The sequence below is a fragment of the Typopeltis vanoorti genome, chromosome 11 (genome assembly GCF_054136105.1).
Source record: "Typopeltis vanoorti isolate ZY-2024b chromosome 11, IOZ_Tvanoo_1.0, whole genome shotgun sequence".
NCBI classification, from domain to species: Eukaryota; Metazoa; Arthropoda; class Arachnida; order Uropygi; family Thelyphonidae; genus Typopeltis; species Typopeltis vanoorti.
This window is the reverse complement of record NC_143559.1, coordinates 100,524,053-100,548,633: the sequence shown is the minus strand read 5'-3', so window position 1 is coordinate 100,548,633 and position 24,581 is coordinate 100,524,053. Positions and strand designations below refer to the sequence as shown.

The 24,581-nt window shown below is 36.3% G+C and overlaps 1 protein-coding gene across 1 annotated transcript in view; it reads left to right on the top strand.

The window, feature by feature from the left end:
• Nucleotides 1-24,581, top strand: part of LOC150101877 (serine/threonine-protein kinase ATR-like) — an 860,597-nt gene that overhangs the window by 809,364 nt on the left and 26,652 nt on the right. Inside the window, exon 58 of the mRNA XM_090399924.1 lies at nt 10,345-10,410. Within this exon, the coding sequence (XP_090256050.1) occupies nt 10,345-10,410 (66 nt within the window). The remainder of the gene's footprint in view (nt 1-10,344; nt 10,411-24,581) is intronic.

Genomic DNA, 24,581 nt, shown 5'->3' with positions numbered 1-24,581 from the left:
TAGGGCTATGTCAAGACTGAAAGTTGAATCTGCCAAATAAGGGCATTTGTTGTTGCTAAATGGCCGGAGGTGTGGCTTAATTTGTAAGTTCTGGATCGTCCAACATTCGGAAATTAGGTAGGGGCAGTGGACGTTGATTGAATTTTCATCGCATTTTATGGCAATAGTTTCAGATATTCTAAGCATTGTTTCATTGTCTTGTTTGTCTATGATTATGGCCTTGTCGATTTGGGGGATATGTTTCAGTTCAAGGGCGTGAGCTGCAATTTCTGTCTTCCCTGTGCTCTGTGTTTTATTTTTCTTTTTGATGTTGCGATGTTTTTTTTGTGTTCAGATAATCCGGAATGGGAATATTGCAATCCCTGAAGTGCTCTTGTAGTCTAGTCCATAAAGACCTATTTGTAGAGCCAGTGTAGGCGACATCACAGTCTTTTTGACAAGGAAATTTGCAGACTATGTTGTGGTGTTCGAATATTTCTTTGTGTGCGAGAGATTTAGTGGGATTTAGGAGAGTTTCTAATTTTTGGTTCATGGTGAATACTAGCTTATAGTCCGTGTGTTTGAAAATGTATTTGTAGACTTTGTATGTGTTTTGGTTGTATTATTGTTATGACGAGATTTTGCTGTACTGTTCGCGTAACTTATTAGATGTGTGGGATAGTTGCGATTTTTGAAAACCTGTGTTAAATACTTTAATTCCGTGTTAAGCTGTTGGTTGAAAATTTGTAAGCATTGATAAATTGTGATAGGATGACTGATTTTTTAATGGAATATGAGTGCTATGAATTGAAATGGAGGTAGTTTCTGATATGTGTAGGTTTGTGGAATATCTTCGTAGCTATTTTGTTATTGCCTCTGATTAATGTCAGGTTTAAAAAATTGATGGATTTGTTCTGTTCTGTTTCCATGGTGAATCGTTGAGGGATGTTTGTAAGGCAGAGATGTGTGAGGGTTTACCAATGCATAGAATATCGTCTGCCATAAAAGGTGATGCCGAGGGGGGGGGGGGGGAATGGTGAAGTAGAAGTGATTCTATATGTGCCAGGAATAATTCTTTCTGCTAGTTGTCCACTGATGTTTTGGCCCATTGGGAGAATGAAAATTTGTACATATAAGGAGTTGTTGAACTTAAAGAAGTTGGCAGATATTGTGAGTTTGATCAAGTTAATGATGTCATTTGGTGTTAATTTTGTGTTTGTGTGTGTGTAGGGTGTGGTCTTCTGTGAGTAGTATGTGTATATGGCATCTAATGTTCTGAGGACATCCACGTTGGTGTATAATGAAGCTGCATCTAGTGAGGTGAGGATGTCATCTTGGGATGGAGTAGTGTTATTTATTTTCAGGAATAGGTCGCCGTATTTTTGATCATACAGATAGACGTTGTTAGTAGTGGTTTGATGAGTTTGGCAACAAATTTTGATAAAGGAGCTGTGGTGGTGTTCTTGTAGGAGACTATGGGTCATATCGGATAACTGTCTTTTTTGGTTTTGATGTTCCCGAACATATAGGGGATGCAGGTAGTGTGTGTGGTTGTGTGTCTCATTGTGGTTTTATCTGTTTTGTTTTGACTTTTTAAGGTGTGTAGGGTGCTGTTGATTTCTTTTATGAGGTCGGGGGTAGGATCATTGTGGATTTTTTGGTAGGTGTGTTGGTCATTTAAGATGGCCGTTATTTTGTTATGGTAATCGGTTTTGTTGATGATGACTACAGTATCTCCTTTGTCAGCTTTTGCGATCATGATCTTAAAAATAAAAGGACTCTTTGTAAGTTGGGAGTAATGTTGGGTTTCACTATTATTTTGCTATTTATAATGTTGTTTATTTTTTGGAATATTGTATCTCTGTTTGGGTCATTTTCAAGTTTCGCTTGGACTTCAATCATGATGCCTTTTTTTGGTATATATTTAGGGGATATAGCGAAGTTAAGTCCTTTGTTTAGGATGGTGATTTCGTCGGGTGTGAGAATGTGGTGTGACAGATTTTTGATGGAGTTGTCGTGTGTGGGTCGTGAGGTGGTGGTGTCTGAAGGATTGGGAACAGTATGTATTATGTATTTGGTGCCTGTTAAGGCATACTATTTTTTTGCGTGTCGAGCTTCAATTAACAGCACGTAGTCATTGATGTGTGTTTGGGTACTTTCAGAGAAAACTGCCCGTTCTTTTGGGGTCATTAAGGTTTTCAATCTACATTTTGTATTGTGCATGTATGAATAAGCTTGATTTTTCTTTCTGAATCCTGTCATGTATGGCCTGTTTTACGAGTGCGTGTGATGCCCGCCAGCAAATTTTTTTATTCCCGGGAATGGAGCAGTTACTGTGTACTGTAGCAAAGTTTGGTGTGACATTGTGATGTAGGCAATTCTTGAGGAATGTTATGTGTATTTTTTGTACCGTGTATGTGAGGATGATTCTCTGGTAGGTTACTTTTGTGAGGGTTATACATTCGTTGAATGTATGACATGAGCCCATGACATAGCCTAGTGTTTGGAGCGTGTGCTAAAACGATCTTATTATTAAAGTGTATTTTGTGTGACGGAGGGGGAAGAAGGGGGGGGGTATTGAGTAGAGAGAGCCAACGGTTAAAGGGTTTTAAGGTTACAAACCACAATATAAATTAGGTATAGTTTCTGGGAAAATTCCCATGCTACTCCTCTTAAACACTATTATTATAATTACGGCTATTATACCATGTTTTTGTTTATGAGTGTCCCTTATTTTAAATACATTGGCTATTATTACTCAAAAAAGGGGTATATATATTTTAGGACATTATGGGTGAGTATAGAAGGCAATTATAGCAGAATAAAAGAGGTGGAAAAATTTTGTACATAGCTTGTTTGAATACTAGGATGTCTTCCAATTTCATGATCCTGCTGAAGGTTGTTTATAACGAGGAGGGGAGGAAGGGAGCGTGGGGAGGGGCGGTTGACGCAGAAAAAATAAATTTGAAAACCCAGGTTTTCTGTTAATAATATATATACGCCATTGTGTTTAGGGGTGCATATTGGGGAGGGGAGAAGGGGAAGGGTTTACTTATGGGGAAACTGCAGCAGGGGAGAGCATTAACGAGGTGTAGACCGTTTCGGTCGACTGATCATCATCGGAACATTTTCGGAATGAGTGTAGGGCTATGTCAAGACTGAAAGTTGAATCTGCCAAATAAGGGCATTTATTGTCGCTAAATAGCCAGAGGCATGGCTTAATTTGTAAGTTCTGGATCGTCCAACATTTGGAAATTAGGTAGAGGCAGTGGACGTTGATTGAATTTTCATCGCATTTTATGACAATAGTTTCAGATATTCTTAGCATTGTTTCATTGTCTTGTTTGTCTATGATTATGGCCTTGTCGATTTGGGGGATATGTTTCAGTTCAAGGGCATGAGCTGCAATTTCTGATGTTTTTTTTGTGTTCAGATAATCTAGAATGGGAATATTGCAATCCCTGAAGTGCTCTTGTAGTCTAGTCCATAAAGACCTATTTGTAGAGCCAGTGTAGGTGACGTCACAGTCTTTTTGACAAGGAAATTTGCAGACTATGTTGTGGTGTTCGAATATTTCTTTGTGTGTGAGAGATTTAGTGGGTTTTAGGAGAGTTGCTAATTTTTGGTTTGTGGTGAATACTAATTTATAGTCCGTGTGTTTGAAAATGTATTTGTAGACTTTGTATGTGTTTTGGATGTATGGCAATTTGATAACCATATGTGTAGGGAAGTCTGTTTTGGTTGTATTATTGTTATGACGGGATTTTGCCATACTGTTCGCATAACTTATTAGATGTGTGAGATAGTTGCAATTTTTGAAAACCTGTGTTAAATACTTTAATTCCATGTTAAGATAATTACTGTTGGTTGAGAATTTGTAAGTATTGATAAATTGTGATAGGATGACTGATTTTTTAACAGAATATGAGTGGTATGAATTGAAATGGAGGTAGTTTCCATAAGTAAACCCTTCCCCTTCTCTCTCTCCCCCAATGCACCCCTAAACACAATAGTGTATATATATATATATTTATATATATATTATTAACATAAAACCTGGGTTTCCAAATTTATATTTCCCTTCCTTCCTCCCCCTCCCCCCTCGTTATAAACAACCTTCATCAGGATCATGAAATTTGAAGACATCCTAGTATTCAAACAAGGTATGTACAAAATTGCCTTCTATACTCACCCACAATGCCCTAAAATATATATACCCCTTTTTTGAATAATAATATCCAATGTATTTAAAATAAGGGACACTCCTAAACAAAAACAGGTTATAATAGCCCTAATTATAATAATAGTGTTTAAGAGGAGTAGCATGGGAATTTTCCCAGAAACTATACCTAATATAATTATATGATGAGAATTTTAACTCTTGAAAACAGAAGAATTTTGGCAAGAAGGAAAAAAATGCAGTTCTCGAGGACATAAAACAAACATTACAGAAAAAAGGGAGACCTAATACTACCTTTCTTACCACTGAAATAATAGGCCTCTCGCATCAAAAGAAAAAAAAAAAACTTTCCTTCCACTTTCCTCCATTACTAGAAAATGACAAACAGTTAAAAAATAAAATTGGATCTAAATGTAGAGAAGCAAAATCAAATTTGATTAATGAAAAAGCAGATATATGTCATAATGTAGCTATCCATCATAATGCATAATTAGCATACAGGCATATCTCAGTCATACAATACATTAGATTCCTGACCACTGTTGTATAGCAAATTTTGGAAAAGCAGTAAAGCATTATTTAGTGCAGTTATTCAACTAATCCTAAGTTCTGGAGAAATTCCTAATGACTGGAATTTGTTGTATTCTGGAAAAAGGGGTATTCAGGAATGTGCAAATTATAGACCAATAACCTTATTAAGTCACACATATAAATTATTTATTAGAATTATATAGAACAGAATTAAAGCAACTTGTGAGAAAATTTAGAAGAATTGCAAATGCATTATGGGGAGGAAGATCTACAATTGATGCGATCTATAGTCTTTTGCAATTATTTGAATTGATGTGGGATAAAAAAAAAACAACTTTACTATTGCTTTATAGACTTTAAGCAAGCATTTATCTAAATAAGCAGAAATACTTGTAAATTGTTTTAAATTTTAGAACAAAAAATAAATATAGTTAATATCATCTTCCATGATACAAAATACTATAGTAATAAAATTTGAATCAATTGAAATTTCTGAGATACCCATTGATATGAAAGGTATCATGTAGGATGTCTATTTTCACCATATTTATTTAACCTTTGTCCTTAGAGGAACTGGTAAAAGAGTCTATCCCTGAAAACATGGGAATAACTGTGAATGCACAATATTTACATCATATATTCATATGATATATTATTTTTTACAGATAAGGAAAACTTCAAGTATATGAATGAAATCTACATAAAAATAGCAAGGACTATGCAGTGCAGATAAATTTTTGTAAAATCAAAACAATGGCAAAAATATGCAGAAATGGAGAACTTAAAAGGGGAAGGCAATAAATGGAGTAGCTTAAAAAATTCAATTACTAAGGTTCATTGATCACTGACAGGTTAAATTATGAAGAAACTATCAAAAACAGGATGAATTGCATCGGTAGGAGGATGGCTGACCGACAAATATTAAAAAGTGGTATATAGGAGATGTGAGTTTGCAGGATTTAAGGTGACCAGTGGTGTACCACAGGGATTGGTCCCTGATCCATTGTTATTCAATCTTTATGTTAACATCATTGGGAAGGATTGAAAAGGTGACATTCAGCTGACGTGCAGTACTTGCAGAATGATTTAATGGACTAGAATTTTAGGTATGTAGAAACAGCTCTCAGTTCATTGTTAGTAAATGCAGTCACACACTTTGGTGTAATGAGATATCCAATGTCATATATTGATGGGATTATGCTCGAAGAAATCGATCAAGTTACAGATCTTGGAGTTTGGTGGATAAAAAGTTTAAATTCGAAAGCCATATAGCAAATATTGCAAATCAAACTTAGAGGATAATTTTTTTTGCAATGCTGAAACAAATATTAACACATAAAGATATGGAAATCATTTTGCCTCTTTACAAGGTCTTAATATGACCTCACTTGAACTGTTGTATGCAGATCTGGTTTCCTGGTTTCTGTGATAATGCTGATACATTAGAGTGTGTTAAAGATGATATCAGGATTGTAAAATGCAGGTTGTGAAGACTGAGAATTTATAGGCTGCAGATGTTAATAGATAGAAGAAAGATGGGGGGTGATATAATTGTGACTTACAAACTTCTGAAAAGCTCATGCAGGATATCAGTAGTTGGAATTTTTCATTTTATGGAGGGTGCAGAAAGGATGAGAGAGCATCCATGGAAGTTTAGAACGAATGCACTTAGATTTTTCTCTATAGAATGGTGCATTCAGCTGGAGCAACGATTGGCATGTGGTACAGAATGATGGAGAATGAAAGAAAGAGTGAATGGAAAAAGTATAAAAGTGGGAAAAACTGAAAGAAAAGAGATAGTATTGTATGGAGATTCAGTGATAAGAGGTATACTGAATGAGAAAGTGATGAAAAGCATGTTTTCCAGATGCAAAGATAAAGGATGTCAGCAAAGCTTTAAGTTTGCAGAGGAAAGAAGCAAATGAATTAATTGTTTTGGCAGGCACAAATGATTTGAATGGTGAGAAATATGCAATGAGAGAAGATATGAAAGAGTTGTTAGAAGAAGCAAAAATGAAGAGTAAAAAAGTAAAGATTCTGCGACTGCTGTCTTGGTATGATAAGATAGAATTGAGAAAAAGGACCATGACTGTCAATGAGAAGATTGTGCAGGAGGAATGGTGCAGTTCATAGTTGTGTAGAGTGATTTCAATGGACATAAGGACCTGTATATGCCTAATGGACTGCACTTTTTATGTTGTGCCATATACGATAGGTTGGTTGATCAACCTATAGTACATTAATAAAATATCTGGATAGTGGATTGGGAAAGGAGAAACTTGTTTACATTTGATCTACGCCTGTATATTGTATTCCTTGGGAAATACATCAGTAGCAGGGATGAAGGAAGAGGAAAAGAAACTTGTTCTGTGAGTTTCAAGGTGTACTGTAAAAGGATGTTGGGGCAGCAGTGTGTGTTTCAACGGGCTTAGTACTGAGTATGGGGAATTATGGATGCTATTTCAGATGAACATTTGTCATGGAAATATTTATATAATATACAAATTGCAGAGACTAAATGTCTTTGTTAAAGTTGGGGAGTGAGTTGGTAAGAGATGGGTCATTTATCAATCTAATTGCCCCCCCCCCCCCCTCTGTATTGAGTCAAGCATTTTGAGGGAGCCTTTTTTGGAGCCCCACTCCAGATGTATAAGCAGTATGGATTGGTTTTGGAGTTAGGTTCTTAGAGAAAGTGTTGTTCAGTGAGAATTTAGAAGTGCAAAACTAGGGAAACTAGAGATATTGGGGGGGGGGGGAAGCAATCATGTGTCTAGCCCCCCTGAGATAGATAAGTATGAGTGTGCAGGAATGATTATAAAGAGCTGGGTGCAGTTTCTCAGCTTTGGAATCTTAATTTGGCAGGTAATGGCATTATGTACAAGTAACTGTGGGCCCAAGGGGATGTTGAAATACATGTACATGAACTTGGCCAGAAATTATTGTCATCAGTGAGGCCTGATTGTCAGAGAATGATGTAGTTACAGGAATAGAATGTAATCGATATTGTATTTTCAGAGAAGATAGAAGAAATAGGACAGGAGGAGGACAGTATTATTAATGATGGCTAAAGAACTTCAACCAACAAAAATAGAAGTTAAGGAAGATTGTAGATCTGATGGAAATGGTTCATTTGAGAATGTCTGTGTGAGATAGAGGCCAATAGGATAAAATGCATTATTGGTTGCTGCTGTAGATCTGGGAGTCCAGAAGAAAATGTGGATGATATACATCAGCAGATTAGTACAATGAGTGCAAGCTGAGCAATTATCATGGAAGATTTCAACTTTGTGATATAGATTGGAAGGAGGAAAGGGCACATAGCAAAATGGAAATGGAATTTATACCGTTACCAAGAGATAATTACCTGAAACAGCACATGATGGAAGGGACCAGGGGTTTGGGAGTGTTGGATCTGGCAATAACATCAGAAGATCTGTCTGTACTGCAGTAACAACTCTGCCTTTGATCAGAGAAAGTGACCATGCAGTCTTGTACTGGAAGGCTGCTCAACATATGGAAATTTCAGTCAAGAAAGGGTTTATGTAAAACTATAAAACTGGTGATTATGACAAACTTAGGAGGCAACTTGGAGCAATGCCATGGCATAAGAAACTACATGGAATGAATGTTATTAGTGCATGGGAAGTGTTCAAGGACTGTTTGAGCAAGTATCAAAGTGCATACCCAAGGTCAGGAGGATAAACCAAATAGATATTAAGTGAATGACTAGCAGTCTAAAGCAGGAGCTGCAAAAAAACAAGGCATTGTAGAAGGAATGTAAACAACAAGGTGATCAGCATTCCCATGGGCAATATAAATCACAAGCAAGTAAGGTAACTAGTATGGTATGGAAGTCTAAATGAGATTTTGAGAGAAAATTAGCTAAGCAGGATAAAGTAAATCTAAAAAAGTTTTTTTGCTATGTAACAAGTAAGAGAAAGAATGATTATACAAAGATAACTTTACTTAGTGCTGATGGTAGAAAAGTGACAGAAACAGAAGAAATAGTTCAGTTACTAGATCACTTTGCAAGTGTATATCATCCAGGTATCATCCAAGTGACCTTGGATGATACCTGGTAGTTGAGGTAACAGAGACTGATGTGAACATTGAGTTAGATGAACTGGAGGTACTCAGTATATTGAAAAAATAAAATAACATGGACTGAAATGGAGATCAGAGTAGAATGACCTTGTAGAATGCCACCCAGTGATCCAAATGCTGCAAAACTTTGTAAGGATATATTGCATGGCATGCAGAAGTGATATCAGAGGGTAAAAAAAAATAGTTTAGAAATTCACCACCAGGTGGCGCTGTGCAATATACTGGATATATTTCAGTAACACCAAGAAAATCAAAGAAAAACAATTAAAGTGGGGAAGACCTAGAAGGAAATTGAAAAAAAACAGCAAGAGTATATGTGGTCTGAACTTTTACAGAAATTTAAATCTCTTGGTTGCAGATAGATTGGGTTGGAAAGCTATTGTTCATGGTAGCCTCAACCCATTCTAAGGTTGATAGGTAGGATGATGATGAAATGTCTGAACAGAAAAATATGGTAGTGGAATTTATTTTGTTATAATTTATATCATACTGATTTTAATTAAATTACACAAATTGCAGTCAGTTCAGAAAAGAAGTTCATTTATTTTGTGAGTTTAACAACTGTAGGGATTCATATTTTAAATGTGTTAGCATGGAACATATGTAACATACCATTTCAGTACTCTTTTATTGTTCTGTTATTTTTATACTAAGAAATAAAGTTGCGAAGTTGCTTTGGTTTATTCAGAGAATGACTGTTGAACACTAATTTTGTGGTACAGGATAAGTAAATAAACAGAATATAGCTGAATAGAGTCTAAAATAAATATATTGAAATTTATCAAGTGGGATTCATAACTTTTTTTTGAGGTGGGGGGGAGAAATCTGCAAAAATTGCAGGACTTAAACCCATATTTTCCACAGACTCTGTTTGCACATTGCAAATGTTTTTTTTTTATGAAAAATAGCATTTCATAAAGTGCTATTTTTCCTGTTGATAATTTTGTTTTTATAAGTTTATGTTTACATGAAAATTTAAATTATTGCTCATGAAATATTTAATATATGTTACTTTGTGATTACAGTTCATGTGTTATAATCTGTTATCACAAGCTAACACTATATGATTGAATTTATTTTATAAGCAATAATTTATATAAATAAATTTACATATCCATTCATATGAATTATTATTATTGTTAACATCTGACCTCCATGGAGTCAAAGGGCTCATTGCACTCTCTCATGCTAAAATATTATCTACCTGTGCCTTGAGCCCATTCACAGTTTCTGCACTCACCGCACTTTTTCAGGCAATGCATTCCATTCACCAATCACTTTCCATGGAAAGAACTTGCTTCTCATTCCCTTACTCACACCTTCTTTATACAGCTTCCATGGATGGCCTCTAATTTTACCCTTGCCTCCCTCTACTCTATGAAATATCTTCATTTGATTTTAAATATATAATATCAGTGGAAAAAGTAATTTTTTAGTAATATCATTCTTCTCACTTTTAAAGTATCCTATTTTACTGGTCATTTTATAAATATCCAATGTACAAAATCACTAAAAATTTTTTAAGTTTCAACTGCTTTTTTTTTTTTTAGGGAGAAACTTTTGATTGGCCTGAACGTGTTCCTTTTCGTCTTACTCATAATATGGTGGAAGCGATGGTAAATGTCTCATAGAAATCAAAGATAACTTTTGATAGCAGAAGATTTTGAAAATTGCCCTGCAGTATAACTTTATTATTGTGCTATCGCTGAAATTATATTTCTTGTCATTCTAGTACATTTCACCAATATATGTGCCTGTCTTGATTGGCTTCTTTTTTCCTCTTAGAGGAAATAAGAGGATGAAATTGTGATGTTTATCCCCTGTAAACACCTGTGGTGATATGAAACTGTTTGATTAGTATTAATTCTCTTAAGGAAAATTAAAGGGTAAAATTGTGATACTTATCCATTCTCCATTTCTAGTTCTGTGAAATTGTTATCTGTGTATGTTTTGCCTTAATTTTGTTTTTCAGCATCTTTACAATTTCTAAATATAAAGAATTATACAAAGAACTACAAACAATTAATCAGATTACATGATTAATTAAATATATATACTAGCTACTTAACAGTAGCTTCTATATAAGAACTTTTGTAGTTCTTTCTGTGTAATTCTTTGTATATTTAGTACCCTGATGATTCCTGTAATTAAAATTATGGCAAAATATACATATTAAGGCAGTTTGATTAATTTTTTCATTCCATAATATTGGAGAAATCACTTTTTTTTTTTCCCAGTGATACTAAGTAAATGTCTTTTTATTCTAAATTCATACAGTAATCTATTCTAAATGATTTTTTATAGATTTTTTGGTGAAATGGTAAAGTCATGTTTTTTTTATAGAAACATTCATGAAGATTTCTTTTTATCTTATACAAAAGAGAGAGAGAAAGTGAATTGAGGAATATTTCAAATCTTAATAGATACTTTCAGTACCTCACTCTAATAAAAATATATTTTTTAAATTAAAGATGCCAAAAAATTATATTCTTGGATTCATCCTTTATCCAGATGTAAGCAAACAAGTTTGTGTGTGAAATAACTTCACAACTGGTCTACTTGTATATAGAGGCTAATGAGAGGCTTTTTGAATTTTTTTTTGAAAATTTCAAAAAAAATATTTTAAAACATTATTTCAATGTTATTTGTGAGTTGGAGAATTATCTAAATGACAAATATTCACAGAATTAGTTTAAAAATAATTAAATAAAGGCACAAATATTTCAGAATAAATGAATTCATTCCATACCCATTGTGGACATAAATGTATATTTGAGTTATGCAAAGGATAACCTCTACATTACCTCTACGCAAAGGATAACCTCTACAACTTCAGAGTGTTGCTAACCTGAAATCAATTTTGTATCATACTATAAAAAAAAATTAAAAAAAAAAAACAACTTTTTCAATTCCTTTACCATCCTCAATGATATCTAACACAATTCCACTGCTGTGCTTGAATTCAGCTTTGCAGTAGCTTTAATACCTCCAACTCATCCTCCTCTGTCCTTTCATATAATTTTGTCTTAGTACCGAGATAGTTGATGGGTCTGCCTATGATGTATATTACTAAAGCGATGACTCCCTCTCGACTCTAGCACACACACACACACACACACCAAGTTGTCCGCTTTCATTTCGAGCATTGAAAGAGATGAGCCGAAGGAAGAAGTTACTTTTAAATAGCCGTGCGTTAAACACGGATGGAAGATTCTACGATCAGTTCATTAAAAAAAAAAAAAAAAAAATCCGGAATAAAATAGATACCAGAGATAGTTGCATAAGGTTAGGATTTTTTTTTTTTTCGATTTTAATTCATTTTTATTTCATTTAAACTTTTATTATTTTTATACTTTACCAAGGGAATCATTCTTCCTTTTACTTACCACATCATAAGTAAAAAAAAAAAATATATATCTTTTCTTTGTCCTCAAGGCTAAGTGCTTTTCATAGACCAATTTTATTTTTGTGTCTACCGCTCTCTTATCATGTTTTTTTCTTCTCCTGGGCCTGGTCATCACCTTTCTCGCACTATAGAATTCACAACTCTTTCTTTTTTTATACAGCTTTTACTTCAAAGTTTAATCCTCTATTTAGCTGTAATGTGATTTATTATTTTAACTAGTGACACAATCAGAAAAAGCTGAATACTCTGTCATGCTAAGGCACTGCTTCAAGCTGTCTTCTCATTCATCATGATCACCAGTCTTAATAGTTTTATGCGTATATCTCTTTATGTTCACCATTCTTGCATGACCAGCTTCCCAAGTTAAAACTGCATGATCACTATCTCCAGTTGGAAGCAAAACAATTACCTCATTTATATACAAATTCTCAGATGGTGTTACTAGAACTATTCTTATTGCACCATGAGTCTTTTCCATCACATGCTACTTAGTTCTCAATAACTGACTATCTCAATATATTTATAGATATATTGAGGTAGTTATCCCTCAATATATCTATAAATTCTATTTTTTCTTGTCATGCGTATTTCACCTCTCTCTCTCTCTCTCTCTTTCTCTCTATTCAATTTATATTCCCATAGTGTTTCATCAAGTATGATAAAAAGTACCACTTGTATCCAATAGGTTTATTTGTCTATGCAGTCACATTCCTCTTCTGATGCCCCTGGTCTGTAGCAGCGTGCAACTATATATTTTATTCTTTTAACCACTATGTCACAACACACAACCTTGAGCCCATTCCTTGGATCACTCATACTACCACTACCGCCACCATTTCAGATCTCTGTTTTAGTTAGATTCAATTCATCTGTAGTACTAATAACATTCTCCCCATTTCTGTAAGGATATTCCCTTTTTGTTAACCAGGTTTTTTGTTGCTTTTATTCTTGATGCTTCTTGCATTAGTGAACATGCATGATTAGCATGCTGAGTTGATTTATCAATCAAATTCCTTACCTCCACTGCTACAGTCACTGCTTTTCTTGTCTGACTAAACTAGTGCTATCATTCTTGAGTTCATTCTTCCCATACTATCCTTCTCTCACTTTCACTTTTTGTGTTATAACAATCTTGCTTTTCACATGTTGTTTCGCTTAATGCTTCTTGCCATTTCAGCCTCCCCACTACGTGTATTCCCTCTTTCACTGAACAATTTCTCCAAGTGCCTAACACCAAATCTGTTTGATGTCAATCATCCTGCAAGTACAAATCCTTTCTGCAATAAAAAAACACTTCATACATTGACATACTGACTGCCAGTGGCGCACTCAGGATTTAATCTTGGAGGGGGGGCGGACGCTCAGGATTTAACCTGGGGGTGGGGGCGAGTTGAGTGGACGATTTGCGAATACACACTATGCATCGCATACGACCTATGACTGAGCATCTGCAGTGATCGCTACTTCATAAGTAGTATAAAAATAGAAGACACGACAAAACATAAATAAAAAAAAAATGAATTTTAATTAGGAAAAGATTTTTGGAAAATTTTCTAGTGTTTATTCTTTCTTTGGGGGGTGCCCGGGCCCCTTGGCTACCCCTCTGGGTGCGCCACTGCTGACTGCACCTCACTTCTTCTGCACAGGCTGCACATTGAATTATTAGGAATCATCTCTCAACCTCATTCATGTCATGCCTTGGCAATAACAGGCTTACAGTCTTAACTGTGTTGCTGTCCTTTTTCACCTCATTCAACATATCATCCATTTCTTGCATATGGTCTCAGTCACACTGAAAATTTTCAATCCCATAAAACATGCTTTCATTATTCTCTCATCTAGAACACTCCTAATCATAGAATCATCATATTTCGCATCCTTCCCGATACTTAATAAGTGGTTCTTCCAGTCTCTCCAACTCTCACTTTGCATTTTGAAGCACTGCCAAGAAAATTTTGTCATTGTACTGCACTTTTCATGTACTATTTCCATATTACCTATTGTACAACTTATATATATATATATATATATATATATATATCATTACAACTACTTCATTATGGGGAGGAAGTGGAGAGGGTCCAGAGACGAGTGACCAAGATGATAGCAGGTCTGTGGAATGAACCTTATGAGAATGGATTGAAGATTTGTGGGTTGCAGAAATTGGACGATAGGCGAAGGAGGGGTGATATGATTGAGACATTCAAATTACTGAAGGGTTTTTATAAGATTGATCCAGAAGATATTTTTGAAAATATGACTGGTGGTGGGAGGACTAGGGGCCATGCATGGAAGCTGGGCAAGAGCGTGGTTGACAAGGGTGTTAGAGCTAGGTTCTTTACTTGGAGAGTGGTAAATGAGTGGAATAAGCTTCCAGAGTCTGTTGTGGGTGCTACGACCATGAATGAGTTCAAGGCAAGGTATGATAGATACTGTGTGAATGTTGAATAGTTGTTCTTGACCTGATGTTAGGGCCTCCCTCGATGAGTGTCGACTCCTTGGAGTTTCCCGGAACAATAATAATAATAATAATAATAATAATTATTCTCCACATCTTCTATTATCATTTGTATTTTGGTCACTTATACTCATTCTCTCATTTCCCTCTGCTTTCTGTCTGACACATTTTCACACTTGAGATCTCCTATTTCACTCTCCATCTCACTTTTGAAATACTTACTACACCCACAAGTGTACACTCTCTAACCACTCTCACTTTTAAACCTCAAAATATCTACCCTTGGTAACAAGTACATTTCACATATGCTACCCCACCAATCACAAAGTCCTCCATGCTAACATCGTATGATACCATGTGCTGCATTAATCATGCAACACTTTGAATTTTTACTAAATATCTAGATCTACACTAAACAGAAATTAGAAAATAATATTGCTATTTTTTAAAAATAAGATTATTATTCTTAAGTCGTACTTGCACCGTAGAAAACAAACTATGAAATGCACAGAAGCACTATAAAGTTTATTAATAATTTATTATTATACAGGTATCTCCATGGAGTTGGAAGACTCATCATGGGAGATCCATTTATTCAGATGCACTAGCCATCATTCACACAATACCTGTCATACTTCTCCTTAAACTCATTAATTGATGAGGCATCCAGAACCACCTCTGGACACCTATTCACCACCCTCCAAGCAAAAAAACATAGTCCTAACACCCTTGCTAACCACACTCTTACACCACTTTCACGGTAACTTCTTGTTCTCTTCCTTTCTCTTATGCACTAAAAAAGTTACCAGTTTTTTTTATTTATTTTTTTTTTTAAATAGCATTGTTAGGACTGCTGTACAAAGAACAAATATTAGAAAACTGAACTGCATGGATACATTTCTTCTTGTTTACAACAGTAAATCATTGTATCGAAACTACATGCCATATCAATGTGGTTTTACTAGCCTGAGTTTGGCATTTGTAACTTTAGCAGTTGGGTTTTTTCATAGTTTCTTGTCTTTTTAACATACACACAGTATTTTATTCCATTTCCATTTGTTAAACCAGATATTTGTTCAAAGTGTACATTCTGTCAAAAATAATGTGATATAGTAAAACTCACTTATACATATTATAAATCATCATCATGAAATAAATGAATTAAAATTAAAAGTACATTTTAACACAGTTACTGGAGTTTCTACTATGTAATAGTTTCATATTGTGGTTATAATAGCAATAATATACAGGGTGATCAAAATTAAAGTATCCCAGTTTAAGGCCTTGTAGAATGCCACCCAGTGATCCAAATGCTGCAAAACTTTGTAAGGATATATTGCATGGCATGCAGAAGTGATATCAGAGGGTAAAAAAAAAGTCGTTTAGAAATTCACCACCAGGTGGTGCTGTGCAATATACTGGATATAGGCATAATTTTTCTGTGTATATAAGGAGAAAAGTGACACAAGCATAAATAACACATTTTTATTCACTTCTATTACACATTCAGAGGCTGTTCAATGTGCTGCCCTTCCTGGTATGCCAGAAACTGCATCATTTGCCAAGTGTGTTCAATGGCACAATGCAGCTAGTCAAGGCTGATGTTGCACACATGCTGCACTGTATTGTTTTTCAGCACACTAGCAAGTTACCAGGATGATCATGATAAACCCTGTCTTTGAAAAATCCCCAGAGTCAGAAATCACATGGGATCAGATGAGGTGAATGAAGTGGCCATGCAATGGGGAAAAGCATGGCTGATCAGTCTTGGCTTCCATGAAATGCTCTTGAAGAACTTTCTGTACAGATCGACTGATGTGTGGAGGAGCTCCATCCTTCATGAAAATAATGGAATCCATACACAGGTGCTGTTGTAGCTGTGGCACAACAAAATCATTTATTATATTGTGATACCTCTTGGCAGTAACTAAGCAGGTCACAGGATCCAACTGGTGTTGTTCTCAAAGAATGGCCAGTGATAAAGCTGTAAACCCACACCAGGCAGTAACTTTGAGTGAATGCAAAGGAATTTGTTCATTTGCATGTAGGTTTTATGTAGCCCATATCTGGCAATTTTGGGTATTCAGAGCTCCATTCAGGTGAAAGTGAGCTTCATCTCCCTGCAAAATCATCCATGGTCATGCAGCGTCCAACTCCACTTGAGCAAGGAATGTTAAAATAAATGTCAATTGACTTTCAAAGTCCTGCAGGCACAACTCCTGTGTCAGGATTATCTTGAATGGGTAGAAATGCAGAATCAGCTGTAGAATTTTCCAGACAGTTGTGAAAGGCACATCCATGTGTCTTGATACGTTGCATTCACTGCAGGAACCTATGCTGTTATTCATGGCCTACTCGACAATGGCAGTAGCAACTTCTTTCACTTGTTGTGAACTGATTGGTTTGCAATCTCTGCCAGGTCGAATTCCCAATGATCCTGTTTCTTGACCTTGTCGACATTTGTTCAGGCAACAAAATTCATGGAGAGCAGCAACAGCTGTGCAATTGTTTAGGAAGTACAACTCCACAAGCAAAGCTAGTTGCAGCAAGGTTAGTGCCATCACTATGGATGGTATTAACAATTAGAACGAAGGGAAAAATCCCAAAATCCCGTGTTTGAATGCTCTATGGTGGTGAATTTTGGAACTACTATTTTTTTTTAAACATACATTTTTAATGAGTCTTAGGTTAGCCCAGGTTCCTAAGGAGTGGAAAGATGGCAGAATTGTTCCGCTTCATAAAGAGGGTGATGACTAAGGCTTCAAATTATAGGTCAATCTGCTTGTTTGGAGTCATGATCAAGGTGTTGGAGAAGCTAGTGAGGACAAGGATTCAGAACTGATGGACAGCAGTAGAATTCTCTTTAATGGGCAGTGTCGGTTTGCTAAAGAAAGATCGTGTTTTAGCAATCTGCTTATTTATTATAACAAGGTGACAAATACTTTGGACAAGAGGGATGCACATACAGTAGTATATTTAGATTTTGCAAAGGCTTTTGATAGACCACATGACAAACTAGTAGTTAAATTGGAACAGATGGGGTTGTATAGTAGATTAGTGCATTGGATTAGAGATTGACTGACTTATAGGTATCAACAGGCTGTGTATGAGGGAGTGATATCCCAGAAGAGGCGAGTCACTAGTGGTGTGCTCCAAGTGTCTGTTTTGTTGCCATTGTTGTTTAATTTGTATGTAAATGACATTGGAAAGGGCTTAAATGGTGATATACAGTTGTTTGGAGATGATGCAAAGTTAGGGAGAGTTATGAGAAGGAGAGCAGATGTTGCAGCCTTGCAAAAGGACCTAAATAGGCTGTCTGGTTGGGCAAGTGTGTGTGTGGGGGGGGGGATGTCAATTTAATGTTGCAAAGTGTAAAGTTTTAAAATTTGGGAAGCAGAGATGGAATGCAGATTATAGGAATGGTGGAGATATTCTAGAGGAGCTGAAATATTTGGGGATTGTGGTGGATGGAGACTTGAAATTTCATGGACATTTTGCTAAAATTGTGAGGATGATGCAGTGTATTATGGGAATAATGTCTAGAAGTAAGGATGTTTTGATTCCAGAACACTGATGCATAGAAGTAAGGATGTTTTGATTCCATTGTACAAGACTTTGATCAGGCTTCATATGGATTACTGTGCACAGATTTGGTCGCTTGGTTTTCATACGGATAATGAGATGTTGGAGAGGGTCCAGAGATAATTGGCTAAGTTGACTTCTGGTATCTGGAATGTGGAATACGAGGACAAATTGAGAATGGATGAGATTTTTCATAGACTATTTGAAGACAGAGGAGTGAACAAGAGGCCATTCCTGAACGCTGTATAAGGTAGGTGTGAGCAAGAGGGTGAGAAGTAGATTTTTTGCATGAAGAGTGGTTGTGAGTGCAGGTACGGTGAATGCATTTAAGTCGAGGTACGATGGGCTGTGCATGTGAGAGTGGGACCTCCCGTGATGAGTCCCTTGACTCCATGGAGGTCTCTTGAAAGTAATAATAATAACAATAATTTCTGTACACTCATTTATCACAAGGCTGGCCAGACACATCCTTGATTGCAACCTTCCTAATATCTCTAGTTTCCCTGATTTTACACTTCCAAATTCTCACTAAACAACATCTTTTCCAAACATCTAACTCCGAAACCATTTAAATGTGATCCAGCAGGAATATATATGTTCTTTCATCCATCAAATTCACCATAGATCAATAATCTGCACACCATTCCATTGGCACAATCTTCTCATGAACACATTAGCAATTTTGGCCCTTCTTCTCACTGTTGTTAGATCTGAAATGGGCAACCTCATTTACAATGAGGTCACCCATCCAGAATCTAACAGAATATGCCCCACTAAAAGAGCATATTTGTCTCTTCAGCGATTTAGTACATGTCATAAAGGAATTAATATCATGATCAATAAGATGAAAGAAATATTTAGTATAGGTTTTGATAGATTTAAAATAGAATTATGATAGATTTAAAATATAATCAAAGAATATGTGTAAAGATAAGTACTAATGATTTATAACTACACATGCAAGAATGTCAGTATACTGCCTAAGAAAGGGCAGAGGTCGCTCAAATGCCACTGTAGTATTGTAAGCGCCTGTGAGTGCTAGTTCGTGGAAAAAATCTAGAGGCACACGTTCCCGAAAATGGAAAGCCCCGTATGGCGGTGCGATGAGGTCACCCAGTCGGGGACAAATCGAAAAGCCGAATATGCCAAATCTAATTCGAAAAGAGAGGTTGCTGGAAAGGGAGAATATATGCAGCAACACAGGTCTGGACCCCCCCCCCCCCCCCATTTTGTTTGTTCCGGTTTTCTCTCCATGTGCTCCTCAGTGGTCAATGATGTCCATCTCCTACGTTCCCAGAGTGGACTACCGTAAGTTCTGCCAAGGCATCACAGCAGAGTACGGCAGATAAAGAAATGGGCTGTCAGTAAAGAAAAAATGCACCAATGTAACTCTTGGAGAAGCGAGGCCAGACTTGAAGAATGCACGTGATTTCCCACGTGGCAACAGACCTTGAACAACAAAGTTTCCACTACGAAGGAAGGAACCCTGAAAACCTGTGCAGTGTAGATAAGTACTTTACATATTCTTTGTCCCTTAAACATTAGGATGATTGTGAAAGGAAGAAATTTTGTATTTCAGAATGAAAAATGAACTTAGAAGATTAAGCAGAATATTGAGCATTTTAAATCTCATTAGACTGACTGTCCGAAAATTGTAAATTTGTTAAGAACCAATGTTTTAATCCATACGAAAAGGAAACAAGATGTGTTTTGTGCCAACGAGCACCTGATCAACTGTATATAGTATTTTAACCATTTGAAGGAAACATTCTATGTATAAGAGAAATTAACAGAATATAAAGAGAACAAAAGAAAAAAAATATAACAATGGCGCAGTCAACAGGATGTATTTGATCCATGAAAAGGAAAGAATTTAATCAGATACAATGAGTTGGTGTCAGTCACATGCGAAGAACAAAAAAAAAAAAAAATTTTTTTTTTTTGAAGGGAAATTTTGTAGTGTAAGCTAAAAGGGATAAGTATGTCTCTCCCAACTAGTACAGAGCTAAGTGATCCAGAATTTTTTAGGCGCATCAACCCCCAGCAGATTTTCCCTCATTTTTCGGGAGAAGAAACCGACGATGTGAGGGCCTTTTTTGAGTACATTGTGGAACTTAGAAGGATAGGGCGATGGCGCGACTTCCAGTTGCTTATACTGCTTCACAGTAAGTTAACTGGAAGGGCAAAAAGCTTTTTCTACTCCTCACCCCTCCTGAAAGAAACGTTGGATTACCAGAGATTCAAAGGGATCCTTATTTCCCAATTTGCCAAGGCCAAGAACATAGGACCTAATCTCTGGAAACTCCAAGAGATGAACTAGAAGGAAAAAGAAGGCGTCCCAGAATATTGCAACAGGTTGCTCACTTTTGCAAACACGCTGAGTGTACTTGACGAAGAAAAACGCCATCTAGATTGGGCTGTTTTTCAGCACTTCAGGGTCGGTCTGAGACAGGAACTAAGGGAGGCAGCCTTTGCAAAGGGAATAACAAATCTGAAATAATGTTATGATGCCGTTGTTGAAAGAGAACAACTGCTTGGGGACATCTGTCCCTCAGTTGCTATAAGCCATGTGAATGCTGTAAAAAATAACGGAGAGGATGATAGGATCCCAAGTCTAACAAAGGAAGGAATAGCAAAGAAGGAAAAAAGTCAGAGGATGCAAGGGAGTACTACTGGAGAAAATAAAACTGAAACAGTCTTCAGTGTCACTGTCAATGCCTGCAAATTTGGTGAAGTCCGCTCCTTGGTCAGGCAAGAGGTCGAGAGATTACAACAGCCTCTCATGGAACGACTTAATTCTGTCATCAGTCTATTAATGCTAGATCGTTCTAGTGACCAGAAGCCCCCTGAGTTACAAGAGAGTAAGATTACTAATCTCATTCATGGGGAGGTTGAGAAATTGCAACAACCACTGCTGGACAGAATGGAACCCTTATGGAAAAACTAATTGTCGGCCAAATGTGGATCGAACTCTCCTTTGTCTTCGGACGGATTGGTTAAAAGAGGCTACCGTCGAGAGATTCCCAGGTGTTTTAGTTGTAACAGATTAGGACACTTGGCCCGAGACTGTTTTATAACACCGGAATCCTTGAGAACTAGGTACCAGTCTGAAACCACGTCTCACATTTGTGCCAGACTAATTGATAATGAGGAACAACAGGGCAAGGAACAGTTCTCTGGAACAACAACTAATGCAAGGGTCTGCAGAAGGAATCTTAAAATACTGCTTGACACTGGTTCTCAAGTTTCCCTAATCTCTGAGAATTGTCTCAGGGAACTGGGGCCTACGTGAGTAAAAGAGCTAAAAGACTGAGAAATCCAGTTAGATTATTGGGAATATCTCCTTCCACAATTCATGCCACAAGATATGTTAGACTAAGGATTGAGCTACTTGGGTTAAATCTGCATGCATGGCATAACTTCCTAATTCTACCTGGGAACTCGTCTCGAGTGGGATTAATTCTAGGAGAGGATTTTCTTAGGAAGCATGGCTTCTAATGCGATTACCCGAGAGAGAACATTAAGTTCCGAGGAAAAGGAAATGATGCTGTAAGAAATCAGAAGCAAAGAAATCAAAGAGAAGGCGAAGAATCCTCGTCCAACAGATCTGAAAGTAAGGAGGTTATAGAACTCGAGAAAAAGAGGGAAGGGCACATAGCTAACACCCAGCCGGAATCAAACATCGCCAAGGTCAGGGAAAAGAATGGAAAACCGGAAACTGGCAAAGATCAAGGAAAGGAAGCAGAGAAGAATGATCTAACTAGAGATGAGTGCGCTGGTCTGAATAAGCAGGATGTGAAGAATAAAACTAACCATGTGTATCAAGCAACAAGTGAAGGTCCCAACACAAATCAATGGATTGCATCGAGGAGGGAAACTGAGGACAAACATTTTCTCGGGGAAAAATTTTTTTAGAAGCAGGGGGCCTTTGTTAGATCTGAAAGGGGGCAACCTCACTTACAATGCGGTCATCCATCCAGAATCTAACAGAATATTCCCCACTAAAAGAGCATATTTGTCTATTCAGCGATTTAGTACATATCATAAAAGAATTAATATCATGATCAATAAGATGAAAGAAATATTTAGTATACGTTTTGATAGATCTAAAATAGAATTATGAATATAAAATAATCAAAGAATATGTGTAAAGATAAGTACTAATGATTTATAACTACACATGCAGGAATGTCAGAATGTTGCTCAAATGCCACTGTAGTATTGTAAGCGCCCGTGGAAAAAATCTAGAGGCACATGTTCCCGAAAATGGAAAGCCCTGTATGGCGGTGTGATGAGGTCACCCAGTCGGGGACAAATCGAAAAGCCGAATATGCCAAATCTAATTCGAAAAGAGGGCACTGGAAAGGGAGAATATATGCAGCAACACAGGTCTGGATCCCCCCCCCCCATTTTGTTTGTTCCGGTTTTCTCTCCGTGTGCTCCTCAGTGGTCAGTGATGTCCATCTCCTACGTTCCCGGAGTGGACTACCGTAAGTTCCGCCAAGGCATCACAGCAGATAAAGAAACGGGCTGTCAGTAAAGAAAAAATGCACCAATGTAACTCTTGAAGAAGCGAGGCCAGACTCGAAGAATACACGTGATTTCCCACGTGGCAACAGACCTTGAACAACAAAGTTTCCACTACGAAGGAAGGAACCCTGAAAACCTGTGCGGTGTAGATAAGTACTTTACATATTCTTTGTCCCTTAAACATTAGGATGATTGTGAAAGGAAGAAATTTTGTATTTCAGAATGAAAAATGAACTTAGAAGATTAAGCAGAATATTGAAGATTTTAAATCTCATTAGACTGACTGTCCGAAAATCGTAAATTTGTTAAAAACCAATGCTTTAATCCATACGAAAAGGAAACGATGTGTTTTGTGCCAACGAGCACCTGATCAACTGTATATAGTATTTTAACCATTCGAAGGAAACGTTTTATGTATAAGTGAAATTAACTGAATATAAAGAGAACGAAAGAAAAAAAATATAACACTGTCCTGTTATACCGAGGCAGCAGACTCTCAGTTTTTACTTCCTCACTCTTCATTTTTACTTCTTGCCACAACTCTTTCATATCTTCTCTCATTGCATATTTCTCCCCTTTCAAATCATTTGTTCCTGTCATAACAATCATCTCTTCCACTTCTCCCTTCTGCAGACTAACGGTGTCAATAACATCCTTGATTTTTGCACCTGGGAAACATGCTTTTGTCACTTGCTCATTTAGTATACCTCTTTATTTGCTATTATTATAATCAAATCTCTGTACAACACCATATCCTTATTTGCAGTTTCTCGCACTTTCATACTTTTCAAATTTACATTTGTTTTCATTCTCCCACCTGCTATGCCACACAACAATCATTTCTTTTGTCCTGTTAAGGATGTAACATAAGTGTGCTATTTCACTCGTTATCATCAATTCATTGGCCTCTTCTTTCATGCGCTCATTTTGAGCACTATTATTCCGTATCATCACTTCATCAGCCATTTTTTTCGTGCTATCCTTCCTTACATTGTTAACATTCATCATTTGATTTTCCCACTTTCTTCACAACTCGCATTTCTTGCAATAGCACATGAAACATTTATGACATGTTCTTTCTCTCTCTCTTCATTCACACTTTCATATTACTACCAGTTCATTCTTGTCAATGCATACATATAACATATGCTACATCGTACTAGATTCCTCGTGCTAAACTCGGCAGCCATTTTCATTGTACACATTGGTAGCATGTATTAAAATGTTTTCTAAAACAACATCCCATATAAAATTTCCCCAATACACACATACACATGCTTGCTCATTCATCTAAAATAAGTAAGATATAACTAAAAATAATTACTTATCTACATCAGCTTATAATTGATGCTAGCTGTAAATAATTACTTATCTACAGCTAACATCACCTACATGCTTCATATAAATTTTTCCTCAGTCAGTAGTGTACCTGTCCAGTTGCAGGAAGGAATAGTTTGCAACCATGTCTGCTCCATTATTTATAGGTATAGTGGAAATTTTTGAATTTAATATTACATTGATACTTTTGAAAAATGCACGGTATGTGTTGGGTCCAGAAAAGAAATGCAGGCATGAAAAGGTATTGATGGATGAAAAGTACTTTTAATTTTCTGTTTGACTTGATTTAGTATTCCAATTAAAACTTAACTATCCTATTTTAAGACATTTAACATATTACACAAAACAATATATAATTGACAGGAATTAATGAAATCCACTTTTATCCTTCTCCAGTAATCAAATTACCAATTAATAATGAGTTAATTGGAGTTTCCTGAATAACTTAAAAGAAAACCATCTTCATTAATATT